The sequence below is a fragment of the Brassica napus genome, chromosome A6 (assembly GCF_020379485.1).
Source record: "Brassica napus cultivar Da-Ae chromosome A6, Da-Ae, whole genome shotgun sequence".
Taxonomy (NCBI): Eukaryota; Viridiplantae; Streptophyta; class Magnoliopsida; order Brassicales; family Brassicaceae; genus Brassica; species Brassica napus.
Window position 1 is genome coordinate 2,413,022 of NC_063439.1, and position 12,786 is coordinate 2,425,807.

General features: G+C 36.6%; 3 protein-coding genes across 4 annotated transcripts; 1 reads left to right on the plus strand and 2 right to left on the minus strand.

The window, feature by feature from the left end:
* The first annotated feature begins 697 nt into the window (after positions 1-697).
* LOC106346118 (DENN domain and WD repeat-containing protein SCD1) lies at positions 698-10,363 on the plus strand. Of its 2 annotated transcripts, XM_013785374.3 has the most exons (31): positions 699-1,021; positions 1,121-1,214; positions 1,573-1,774; positions 1,880-2,021; positions 2,153-2,253; positions 2,413-2,476; positions 2,690-2,803; positions 2,886-3,103; positions 3,208-3,262; positions 3,335-3,409; positions 3,635-3,830; positions 4,155-4,278; positions 4,347-4,401; positions 4,740-4,784; positions 5,243-5,318; positions 5,540-5,616; positions 5,707-5,757; positions 5,928-6,085; positions 6,184-6,231; positions 6,822-6,879; positions 6,980-7,063; positions 7,199-7,454; positions 7,540-7,706; positions 8,135-8,199; positions 8,314-8,437; positions 8,742-8,923; positions 9,018-9,089; positions 9,248-9,408; positions 9,526-9,567; positions 9,679-9,866; positions 9,945-10,363. In XM_013785374.3, the coding sequence occupies exons 1-31, from the start codon at positions 848-850 to the stop codon at positions 10,038-10,040; spliced, it is 3,564 nt and encodes a 1,187-aa protein (XP_013640828.2). In that variant the 5' UTR covers positions 699-847; the 3' UTR covers positions 10,041-10,363. The 2 variants fall into 2 exon arrangements, 1 of the variants encoding a protein (XP_013640828.2); XR_002664846.2 differs by lacking the exons at positions 8,742-8,923; positions 9,018-9,089; positions 9,248-9,408; ... (1 more) ...; positions 9,679-9,866; positions 9,945-10,363 and having other exon boundaries at positions 698-1,021; positions 7,540-7,710.
* LOC106351120 (protein PLANT CADMIUM RESISTANCE 6) lies at positions 10,121-11,972 on the minus strand. The gene is made up of 3 exons (XM_048781982.1): positions 11,327-11,972; positions 10,936-11,148; positions 10,121-10,825 (listed from the first exon to the last, which is right to left on the minus strand). The coding sequence occupies exons 1-3, from the start codon at positions 11,460-11,462 to the stop codon at positions 10,746-10,748; spliced, it is 429 nt and encodes a 142-aa protein (XP_048637939.1). The 5' UTR covers positions 11,463-11,972; the 3' UTR covers positions 10,121-10,745.
* On the minus strand, positions 11,493-11,789 carry LOC125575817 (protein PLANT CADMIUM RESISTANCE 6-like). The gene has a single exon (XM_048734927.1). It carries the CDS (start codon positions 11,787-11,789, stop codon positions 11,493-11,495), a length of 297 nt encoding a protein of 98 aa, XP_048590884.1.
* Positions 11,973-12,786: the final 814 nt, after the last annotated feature.

Sequence of the window (12,786 nt, forward strand, 5' to 3'; positions counted from 1 at the left end):
ACTTTTACGTACATAAAAATGAAAACAAACACATGTGTGATTGCACATATCAATGTCTAATGTCTACTCAAAATTATTAAAACTAAAGTACAAATAAATCTTAACCCTATGTTTTTCTCAATAATATGCCATTAACCTTATAAATAGCAATTTCCATAAAAATTGTTATGAAATTATCTAATATTTAGCTACTTAATAAATTTATAAGATATGCAATCATTCATTTATTTAAAAAATAAAAATTAAAAAGTCAATTTTGCAATCCATAAAAAACTATAAAATAGATTAAATGATCAGATTAATTTATTGGTTTATTTAAAATTAAATTAATCAAAATTGTTTAAAATTTTCAGAATAATAAAACTAACTCAGTTATATTTAATTTATTAACATCTTTTAATTTAGTTAGTACAATAATATATGTATTTAATTTTTAAATGTTTACAAAAAATAAAAACAAATATCCGTGCGGAGGGCACGGATCAAGATCTAGTTTCATTTAAAACAAAATATTTAATAAATATTTGTCCCCAGCATAATCCAGATATTTACCTAGTTAATACTAATTCTCAAATGACAAAAAAAAAAACCCCAAGCCACATCGTGTATAAATCAAAACAAATATTTTTTATTTTTATTTTCTTACTGTTTCTTCTGTTATTGAATTTGCAATTTTATCTCTAAGAAAATAATTAGTGGTAATCTATGTGAAAAGACGAGAAACAAATCGCGAACGGGCTCGTCATTATTTTGAGCCATCCACCATTTCACCAGAGACCGTCGTCGTAGCTATTTCCAGATTATGCACTACTAGAACCCGAAGTTCAGATCTGGAGGATCCAAGATCATGGGTCGGATCTTCGAGTACTTCGTCGTGTGCGGACTGGGTCCCGAGATGCGCACCCTCGACGGCGATCTCGGATTCCACGGATTGGATACCAATTACTTGCCTTCGCTTCTAGACCAGTTCCCTCCTTCCGATCATTCTCTCTACCCTCCCCCTCCTCCTCAGCTCCCCACTGTAAGTTACGATCAAATCCCGATTTCGATTGGGTTTAGGTTTGGAGACTTTCGAATTGGATCGGATTTGATGATTTTCAGCTTCTTTTGATTTGAATAGTGTGTTCTTCCTGCTGGTGTGGCGTTCCACTCGTCTGGGTTCGTTTCCAGCGACCCTGTGAGCTTCCCACGGAGCTATCCCATTGTCTTGACGGGTATATGTTATTGCATTCCTGTTTCATAATAAGACTTCGAATGTTACGAACCGTCCCGCCCGCAGTAACAAAAATCTCTACATATATTATATGTTTATACGTTTTTATAACTGTTAAAACCGCACTGCAATTAAACCGCTTGTCCCGCACCGCTCAAACCGCAGTTACCATTCGGAGCCTAAGTGTCATTCTAGCTTTTTTTTTCTCTCAAATACTATTGGCATGAAATATGTAATTAATAACAACTTACATATATTTCCGCTAATTTCTTAGTCTGTGTTAGAAACGGAGGGAGTATTAAGTTTGTTTGATTTGTATGCACTTGCTTTATCTGTTTGCGGTTATCTTCAATCCACAGAGGGTGATGGGGCGAAAATATTTGTCAGTTGCATTGCGTTTCGGGACCGAGTCTGCGAGGATGTTACTGAAGCTTATCAGTTACCACCCAATACATACGCTGACAAGTGTATCTGTATTGTCTCTCACGCCCCCAATTTCAGAGCTCTTAGGGATTCTCTCGAGGAGATTTTTGTTCTTTGCTTCTCCTCTGAAGGAAGCTGGTAGAAACACTCTCTGTGCATGAAAACATCTTTGTCTTGATTTAATCCCTTTGCCTTTCGTTACTTTGTTTTGAAACTGATGTTAGTGCCTTTCAACCTTTTCAGTAAACCATTGTGGGATATTATAGCCTATATGGTATCTAATGTGCCATTGCCGACTCCCGGAAAAGACCGAGTCTTGTATGCTGTCGAGAATTGCCTGCTCTCGGTGGAAGCACCTCCAGAGGACAGTCTTCCTCAGGCAGATGTATGACTTTTGCTTTTTTTGTCTCCTTAATCTGTTTTGCTTAGCCTTAATATGTTGTGATAGTTCCCTGGTTTATTTCATGGTTCTCCAACTATGTAATGTAATGTTTGGCATGGTTTTACTGGATGCAGATATCTCTCCAACCTCTTGTACAATGCTTGGATGTCGACAACTTGATTAAGCTGTTTACATCTGTACTAGTTGAACGGAGGATTTTGCTTCGATCTAACAAGTAACTTTCCCATAATGAGTTTAAGTGACATTTTCTAAACGTGTTTTACCATTAACATTTTGCATTAATATCTTTACTTTTTGTTTTGAAACGTTTACCATTTGCATGCCATCTCTGTTTAGCAGCACCCTTATTTTACTTCATTTTGAATCTCAATAGGTATTCGCTTCTGACTCTGGTGTCAGAAGCCATATGTCATTTGATTTATCCTTTCCGATGGCAGGTATGTCTTAATACACTGATAAGATGTTAATTGTTCCCTTAAAACATAAATGAACGCATTTGTAAACTTGTGAATCCAAGAATTACATTGTGATTGAAAATTGGATATCTTGATTATAGATATAAGATGAGAACAAGCAAAGCTGTTTGCATTTCTACTGTTTAAAACATTTCTTCTGATCTTTATTCTTTGTTTTGATGTATGTTTGTGAAGCAAGTCTACATTCCTTTACTATTTTTTAGTGGAGTAGACTACATTGATGCACCAACACCTTATATGATGGGTCTCCACTCTGATGTTGATACATCAAATCTTGCTATGGATGGCGTGAGTCTAATTTTAAGTCGTACTTTCTCTCTTCAAAATTTATGCTATCTGATATTTGGCCTCACAACATTCCCATTTTTAGGTTGTAGTGGTGGATCTTGAATTTAACCAAATCACTACTTCGGAGGAGATACCTCCGATACCAGAGCCTGAGTTCAGCGCTCTGAGAAACGATATATTGAAACTACTGCAACCTAATGTTGTGGGGATCGATCACTTGAGGGGCTTTGGTAATTCTGTTGAGCAGGGCCCTAAAAGCCTTAGCAAACCTTGGGGAGAGGATCATGACCTTCAACTCAGGTGACTTTAGTAAACTTTGGCATATGTTTAGCAAAAAAATTTCCATTGGAACTTTTTGTACTCATGTCATCTGTTTGTTATACAAAATCCATTTCATCTCGCAGGGTTATATTCTTAAAGTTTTTTGCATCTATCTTGGGTGGCTACCGCAATTTCATAGTATGTGATTTTCACTCTTTACTTATATATTTATTCACCCTTTCGCATCACTTATACGGATTAATTAATTAGGAAAACAAAGTTTTTAGCACTGATGCGTTTCTGAAGAGACGGTCTCGATCCACCAACCAGCCACCGGAGCCTATGGTAAGCTAACTGTTTCATGTATGGTCAAGTATATATTTACAGTACCGTGTATTATTACTCGACCTGTTTGCTCTCTATTGTTCCAATCTGTATGGTAATCTGTCTTTTATATTCTTACTATTGAATTTTGGACTATTTACCGTGTTCATCAAAAAGTGTTGAATCTAAGTCACGTTTTATCTGTTGAATAATAGTTGGTTATTGTTCGTTTTCCATTCTTTTCAGTTGGTTCAGTTCTTGGGCTCTTTTGCATTCCTCGATTATCTTGAAAGGCGCCTAGGCTCTGATGAGAACAGTACTAATCTCTTGGAGAAGTTACAAGATGCTGTTGGAAGGGGTCAAGATGCCATGTCAATTCTGCCAAAATCTTCTATGGAGCCTGAGATAATCACAATAGCTGATCCGGATGTAGAAGAACCAGGTGCATTTTGATCTTTTGGTTTTTAGAGCGCATAAGCTGAATGATACAGTTTTAGGTTTATCATTTATAAGGAACTACCGAGAATGAAAAGAGTTCTGATTGATACAGTTTTAGGTTTACCATTCTACATATTCTCATGGGTTTTTGGCTTGCCACTAGTAGTTGAACTTGGACAGAGACTAAAACAAGTTGGTGTAGCATGCATAGCAGTATAAAAATAATCAGAATCTTTCAGACTGTTGTATTACTTCTGAGGAATTGTTGTATGCCTAGTGCCTACTGAGTTTGGGATCATGGTCTGATCCAGCTCTATTCTTTTTTCAGCCACCAGGTATACCTATGACAGGTTTCCTGCGAATGTTAGGTCAGAGGAACAAGAAGAAAAGCGAAAGCAGATCCTCGCGGCAGCAAGCGGAGCTCTTGAATCCAACGGACGGCATTCTCCAAGGTATATCCTGTTTTGCTTGGAACAGCAATCTGACTCCCTTACTTAATTTCTATATCTTCCGATTGCAGCTCACCGCCAGGGAAGAACACTAAGGAAGACAGTTTTAGTTCAAGGGAGAGGGCGGTAAGTGTTGCATGTAATCTTGTTGCTCATGCATGGGTCGAAACAAATTAATCTAACATGAAGAGGTGGCATGGATCTGTCATGCTTGGATAGTAAATCAAACAAAACTCATCAATGCACATCAATTAATTAGGATATCAAATGAGAAATTAATTTCTACAACTGTCGTAGTATATTATAGGATGCTATATCAACTTCTGCATTATCGTTTTGGTCTTCATTTTTTCTTGTGTTGAATAAGATTGATAACTCAACCAAAAATGAAAAAGGTCCACAAGACTTCCATTCTAGATGTCATGCCGTTACATCTCTTTTTAATGATATTGTACTGATTACAGGCAGAGAGAGATCGCATGGTCTTGGATATAAAAGTCAAGTTGCAGGTATAGTTTCCTTTGAAAGTTTATAAATTGGACGAAGTCAGTTACTTCCTCCTTCAAAAAAAAAAATCTTTCTATTTAGACCTTTGTGATAAAGTTTCACGTGTGGTGAGATTTACTTAGCCCCTGATAATCCTCAAATTTCTGTCAAACTTGACAAATAAACACACAAGATTTGACGCCAAAAAAAAAAAAAACACACAAGATTTAAGAATATTAACGTAAGCCAAATCAAGCTACACAAAAACTCTAAGCATGTTACCAAACTTGGCCAAGAATAACTTTCCGTTATTCTAAATATAACGATCTAAAGCATGTGCAGTAAAATTTCTCCTTAGAAAAGGTAGTTGGTTTACTTTACCCGGATTCCAGTCCTAGCAAATAAATTTATATTTAATAGGTTGCAGTGAAGATTAAGTCTATGTCACTCTCTGATTGCATTGGTTTGTTGTGGTTTCCAGGGATTATGGCTCCGTCTTCTGAAACTGGGTTCAGATGAAGATCCTCTTTCATCATTTGAATACGGCACGATATTGGGTATGTTTCATATCAGTAGGAATGTGAATAGATGTTCATAAAATTTTGGCCGCATGAATTGGTTAAATAAAAGAATGAATCAAATTTGTATGCTTAATCAGCCAGATAGTATACTACCCAAATAGTGGCCATTTTGACTGTATTATTTCTGCCTCTGCTGAAAAAAAAAGAGCTGTTATTGTCCTTATTGAAAATTAAACACACAAACTTTGCTCATGCAGCTCTCATTGAATCTGATGCTGAGGGAATTGGTGGGAGTGGCTTTATCGAGTGTATAAGAGAGCATCTGAAAAATTCGGTAAGCGCAACAACTAGCAACTGTACGGATATATACTGAGCCAATTTGACTGAGCTGGACCTGACTGTATAGTTGATTTATTTCTTGCAGGACTGGAATGGTGGATTGACTGTGGAGCAGTTCATTGCGGTAAAAGAATTGGTAGGTAATTCTATCTGTATACCGGGTTAGTATACCTAGTTTCTGAATAGCTTGCACTTTAGATGTGCATATTTAGCTTTGCGCAGTTTGTATTCTTGGCTGTTAATGAAGAATTATTTAAACTCTAAGAATTATACTCTTCAACAATTATTGTTCATTGTTAAAATCAGCTCAAAATGGCGGTCAGCCGTGCTGCTTCAAGGAACGATTTATCGACAGTCCAGTATGCACTTGAAGTTTCTGCAGAAATGTTTAAGAAGGATGCCAATAATGTCTCAGACTATGTTCAGCGTCATCTCATCTCCATACCCATCTGGGAGGAATTGAGGTCTGAAACCCAACATGTTGCGGCTTCTTTTAGTTTTTTATTAATGTTTATGCTGCTTAGAAAATTTGTTATTGACATACTGTGAGTTCTTCTGACAGATTCTGGGAAGGTTACTTCGAGTACCTCATGGAGCAGCCTGCAAATGAGTGAGTCTTCTTAAGATCTTCTATTCATTAGATAATATCAACTATTTGTTCGTATACTTGCTCCTGATCCTCGACATACTGAGAACTATATTAAACAAATGAGCTGGTTGAGTCAACTGTAAATCTTAAAACTTGTGGTGGGTTTTTTTGTCATGGACTCTTGGTAAATGAAGTTCTGTTAGCATACATGATCACGTGGTTTTTTTTTTCTTTTTAACATCTCAGTCTTTCTATTGATATTTTGGTTCTAGCAAGGGGCTCTTCACTTCTTTTTTTGTGGTAAACTAGAGCGTTAAAAGAAAATTATTGGGAAAAGAGGGTTCATTTTAGGAATTTACTTTGTTTTTGTTGTAGATGTAATGCTTAATTGCGTATAGATTGTAAAGTAATTTCCGTGTCATGACTCATATGTGTCTTTCCAAAATTTCCCCTTAAGGATGATTCTTCAACTTGCCGATTGTAGTCAACGTACTTGAAATATAATTCCTGTTAGCCATATATCATCCTATTGTGTCTTACATTATACTACCAATTGATTGGATCATCATTAGCATTACTAATTGGTGTAACCCATTATTGTACTATCTCAGCTCAGTGAACTACGCTACTTTGGTCACAGCCAGACTAATCATAGTGGCATCACATATGGTGAATTCTTATTTTCAAAGTTGACTTATTATTCACCTTCGTTTACTGTAATGGGAAGATTACAGTTTTCTTGTTTACTTTATTTAATACTCTTTTGCAGGCTGGCTTGGGACTTTCTGATACAGAGGCTTGGAACATGATAGAGACAATAGCAGAGAAGCAAAAACTTGGATACAAATTACTGGTAAATTTAGTTTTGTTTAATTGATTCTGCAGTTTTTGAGAATTGGCTCCTTTTACTCCATACGAATTACAGTTTTCAAGCTTTCTAACATTTTTGGAAACACTAACCAACTGAGGAATAATAACTTTTTTTCAGATTAAACTCAGAGGGTTCTTGTCGCATGTTCAGCAACTTCGTGTAGGCTATTGGGGCGCTTCTTCATTTAAGCAACAGTCTATATCATCTGGGTTGCCATCACCACGTCCAAAAGCAGATGCCTCTGATGAAACCCAGCAACCTTCGGAAGCTTCTGGAAGGAGTTGGGTTCAGAGTATGTTTAGCAGAGATACAGCATCAAGAGCTAACTCGTTCAGTCGTGTTCGTAAGTGGGTTTCTGATAATGCTTCTTCAGGTATGTCCATGATTAGCTCCTCCCTTTGTAGTTGCTATTCTGGCTTGTTGTTGCTAAAGTCAGTATACTAATCTTGGCAAAACAGACATAACTGCTGCTGCACAGAAGAAAATCCAAACCAATGTACGTGTTCTGAAGGGTCACAACGGTGCCGTCACTGCCTTGCACTCTGTTACAAGAAGGGAAGTCTATGATCTTGTGGGCGATCGCGAGGATGCTGGGTTCTTTATCAGTGGCAGTACAGACTGTCTGGTCGGTATAAAATGCATAGTTACACGAATGTTTATATGGATTTTTTTTTTCATTCGTCAGTTTTTAATTGTTTTGTTAGATTTTCTTTGCAACTATACATGTTAGTATCATCGTTGAGAACACACACATTCATTCTTCTGTTGCTAGCATTTATTTAGATTAGTGTATTATTTTGATATTAATGTTACCGTAGTTGTGAATATAGTAGATGGAATATTTGGAAGAATAAGTATGCCGAAATAGAACTGGAACAGTAATCTGTATGATACTTCTTTTCACTCAAGGTGATGATTGTGTAGTCAAATAGGATAGTCTTTCATTGTTTCATTTCTTGGAATTCAGATAGATTTAACCGTAGTTTTGTACAAATTCAGAATGAGTAACAACAACCTAGTATCCTCTTTTGATTGCTTCCTGAATTTGTGCAGGTTAAGATCTGGGATCCAAGTCTGCGTGGTTCCGAACTTCGGGCGACTCTGAAAGGACATACAGGGTACATATTTCTAATTCGACTTGATACCTCTCAGGAGTTGTGGGATTTAGTTAATTTTCGTTTCTTTAACAGTGCTTCCTTCTTTTTTATTTTCAACTTTTGATTTTGATGTAGAACCGTGCGTGCTATAAGCTCTGACAGAGCAAAGATAGTTTCAGGATCAGATGATCAATCTGTTATCGTATGGGACAAACAGACACTTCAGCTTCTAGAAGAACTGAAAGGCCACGATGCTCAGGTTTCCACTACGCTCTTAATGTTTAGCAGATATTATGACATAATTCAACAGGGTAAATTATATTAATGGTCAACTCAGAATAAATATATAGACATTGAAGTAATTAGCTAAACAGATAACTATCAATCATTGGAATTCCGTTTGGAAAATGTTGGAGCTGCCATTTTTAGCATCTACACATTGACAATTGATCGACGATGATTTAAATTTGTAAAGCTAGTATCATTGACCAATCAGTAATAAGACACCGAAGAGGAAGCTTTTATCAACTGTTCCATCATGTACGTTCAAATATATTGTGCAGGTTAGTTGTGTGAAGATGATTTCAGGTGAACGTGTTCTCACTGCTGCACATGATGGAACGGTTAAAATGTGGGATGTTCGAACCGATATGTGCGTCTCAACTGTTGGCCGATGCTCTAGCGCTATTCTTTCGATTGAATATGATGACTCCACAGGAATCTTGGCTGCTGCTGGCAGAGACACGTATGTATACTATATTACACATAAGCAACAAATGGATTTTTGCTATATTGAATGTCACTTACGGATTCAGCTATATGGTTGGATAAATAATCAGGATCGCAAATATATGGGATCTTCGTTCAGGAAGACAGATGCATAAACTGAAAGGGCATACAAAATGGATACGGTGAGCCTCACAATGTTCTCTTGAACATGTCTCATTTGTTGTGGTCTTTTTCTTTTCGTACAAATTCTTAAATGATGTTCTATTTGCCGGTTGTAGGGTTGCTTAATTTTGTTATTTAAGATGTGTGACTTGTTTGATCAAATCGTGTCTTTCTGCAGATCACTTCGAATGGTCGAAGATACGTTGATAACAGGGAGCGATGACTGGACAGCAAGAGTGTGGTCTATCTCCAGAGGATCATGTGACGCTGTTTTGGCATGCCATGCTGGGCCAGTACAAGCTGTCGAATACTCCACACTCGACAAAGGAATAATCACAGGTCAACGATAGTTTCAGTTAGACCAATTCTGAAAATAACTATTGAGAAAAAGCAATGATTTCGCAAATAAACATGAAGGGTTAAAGGTAGTGCATTGCTGCTGTTTTTTTCTTGCAGGTTCGGCTGATGGGTTACTCCGGTTTTGGGAAAATGATGACGGTAAGGATCTCATTATCATATAAACGTTATGGTGTACAATCACAACTTACAACTGTAAACATTTAGCTCTGCGAAAATCTGATAATATACTTTGGTCTTCTTGGTTTACAGATGGCATTAAATGCGTGAAGAACATAACGCTGCATAACTCTTCTATACTATCAATCAACGCTGGTGAACATTGGTTAGGCATTGGAGCAGCAGATAACTCAATGTCTCTTTTCCATCGTCCTTCTAACGCTGGAACCAAAGTCTCAGGCTGGCAACTTTACAGAGTACCACAAAAAACAGCCGCCGTGGTATGATGACGATCCTCTTTTCACATAGTTGGAAAAAATTGTTTTTGCTACTGAGACTGAATGAAGTTTGTGATTCAGGTGAGATGTGTTGCGTCTGATCTGGAGAGGAAACGGATATGTAGCGGTGGCCGGAATGGAGTTCTCCGGCTTTGGGATGCGACCATCAATATCTGATTTACCTTCCACATCTGTGTTATTCATGTGTCTCTTTTAACTCTTTGTTGTTGTTTTCTCATCTGTTTGCGTTTCTATTGCCCATTTGAAATTTTTTTCGCCTTTTCTTTTACTCTGGGTGTTTTTCATTTATGACTTTTTATCTTAGTATACATTTTTTACTTTTTGCTTTTTTTTATGACCTGTGAAGAAACATTTTGATTTTGATTTTTTTACTTTTTCTCGGTGTAATCTTTTTATGTTTAATTACTTATAAATATGTTTTACCAGTTCTTACTTCGATTGGTCTATCAATAAACGAGATTACATACATGTTTTAACAATGATTCTTATTTCGGTTGTGCACTTTGTCCTTATTAAAAATCATCATGGTTAACTTATTGTAAAGTATAAATTACATATTTCTTGTGGAAAAGAAATGATATATTCAGTCAAAAACTCAGCTGAGGAATTTGTCTTTTGATGTGTTTACCTACAGTAAAAAAAAACAAACGTAAGAAAGAAAACTTATTATTTTGGAATTTCAAAAGAATGTCACAGTGATATGATAATTTTAAGAAATTGTAGCAAAGATGTTCACATCACAACAAAGATTACATACCTGAGTTGACATTTATTTCTTGGTCGCAAAATAAAATAAGTACAAAGAAAAAAACACAAATAATATTACAAAAGCATGTTGTGTAATAAAAATTAATCTCTAAGTCAACCCATCATCCGTTGACCCATTGGGGGAGCCATCATCTCTTGTTGTTGTCGCTGCCTTTGCACATTCCCACTCCATCCTAAATACACCAAGATATTATATACTATAAGGCAACCAAGCATTAACAAACAAAAAACAAGTTTCAAATTATTAAAAAGATAATGTGGGAATAGGAGATGGTCAATTTACCAATGGCAGGGTCAAGGCCACGGTTCTTGAGCTCACGATATTCTTGGCAAAGTGCACAATATTCACAGAAGCAATGAGTGATCCAATCTGGAGCTGGAGCATCCGGTAACCCGAATTTGCTTCGGATCTTGGCCCGGAATGTGCATGAGTAAACACATGGTATCCCAAATAAACAACATATCAAGCCGTACAACATTCCACCCGTTCCACAACCTGAACACACATATACATATAAATAAACAGAAATGCAGAAATAAATTGTTTTGATTGGTAACATTGTTCAACTACAGAATCGTGACAAGATAAACTGCGTCCAAGGAATGCAGAAACTTAATCATAATCTATATGCATGCTGTATCGATGTACATTATAGATGAATATATATACTTACTTGTTGCACCTTCATCGGTAACTTCTGCGATCTGTCCAAATGTGACGAATGGAAAGAAACATGTGATGATTGCTGATAAAAAAAAACAGACAACATATGAAGGGATGAAAACCATGATGTAACAATAACGGACCATTACGGATAAAATAATTGAAAAGTTCGGTGTCTAACCATTTTCGCCATCGTTCATGCAATCAAAAAGTCCTGAAGTCCAGTTTGATGGTTGGTTCACCGGTCGGGCCATTTGTGGTGGTACGTAAGGTTGATTACCCATTCGACCGGGATTGATATACGTAGGTGGAACCGGTCTGGGCATATTTGGTACTCCGGTCTGGATATATTTCTGCTCGGTGTCGACAATTTGGTTTTCGTAAACCGTTGGTTCAGGTGCAGGTTGCGGATGAAACATCGGATTGAAGTTGTTGTGCATTCCCGGACTCAGAGTTTGATCAGGACGACCCATTTGTAAACCAAAGAGAATAGATTAGGGTTTGAGGGAATAAAGGATTTGCTTTCTTCTACTTTTGCATTGTGAAAGAAACTTAGAATGAAGTTTTGACTTATATAAAAGGTGATCCTATGCAACTTGAATTTGTTTGAACTTTTCTTTACATCTTGCACTTTTTATTTATAATACAACTTGATCAATGTTGTCTATATAAATAAATATGTTCTCATTATTATTTTGATTCGTTTTTTTCTTATATTGAAACTAGTTCTACTGTCATGATTTTTTGAACTATTCTTGAGATGCCCCACTATTTACGAAGAAAATGGGCATATGAATTCCAAAGCCTTTCCGAGAAAACTTGTTTGGCTTAGAATGTTATGTATTTTAGCTGAGGACCAAGGCAACATTATGCCTTGAATGATTCATTTAGGTGAAAATGAAGTGACGTTTTTTTGGAAATAAAATGATTCATTTTAATCATTAAATTAGATAGAAGTGTGAAGTTTATTAACCGGTCAATCATAATGTAACTGGTTAAAAGTTTATATATCCGCGAGTTCTGAAACTGATATGCTAAGAAAAGTTACTAGACAATTAATCGAGGTGTATATATGATAACTCAAGAGAGAATTTGAAACGTGTGGAAGAGTAGGTAACAAGATGTTAACATATTAGGCATGCTGAAGTAAAAATGCATGTTAGAATCTTCATTCATTCTATACTCTTTGTCCCTTCTCTGCATTTCTCTCCCTTCTTTTTCAACGTCTGCTAGGGACGATCCTCTCTTCCCATAGCCACCACCTTCATCTTCTTCTCCTCCACCGTAAGTCACCGAACCTCCATCACTTCTGTTCCTATAGCTTCTCCCTCTGCATCTCCTTGGTCAGACTTGTCAGAAACACCGTGATTGAGAATTTCCGGCGAGATCAAACTAGTAAGCCAAATCAAACTAAACTTCGTTTCTATGCTTAAGTTCTCGTCTTGTTTCTGATATTATTGTTTCCTTTCG

What these genes read in the sequence shown, in the direction of transcription:
- LOC125575817 (XM_048734927.1), bottom strand. Translation starts at nt 11,789, where the DNA reads ATGGGTCGTCCTGATCAAACTCTGAGTCCGGGAATGCACAACAACTTC.
- LOC106351120 (XM_048781982.1), bottom strand. Translation starts at nt 11,462, where the DNA reads ATGGTCCGTTATTGTTACATCATGGTTTTCATCCCTTCATATGTTGTC. An exon ending in TACCGATGAAGGTGCAACAA is followed by an intron (nt 11,149 to 11,326) that starts GTAAGTATATAT and finishes ATGTGTGTTCAG; the next exon opens with GTTGTGGAACGGGTGGAATG. An exon ending in TGGCCTTGACCCTGCCATTG is followed by an intron (nt 10,826 to 10,935) that starts GTAAATTGACCA and finishes TGGTGTATTTAG; the next exon opens with GATGGAGTGGGAATGTGCAA.
- LOC106346118 (XM_013785374.3), top strand. Translation starts at nt 848, where the DNA reads ATGGGTCGGATCTTCGAGTACTTCGTCGTGTGCGGACTGGGTCCCGAG. An exon ending in CTATCCCATTGTCTTGACGG is followed by an intron (nt 1,215 to 1,572) that starts GTATATGTTATT and finishes TTCAATCCACAG; the next exon opens with AGGGTGATGGGGCGAAAATA. An exon ending in CACAAAAAACAGCCGCCGTG is followed by an intron (nt 9,867 to 9,944) that starts GTATGATGACGA and finishes TTTGTGATTCAG; the next exon opens with GTGAGATGTGTTGCGTCTGA.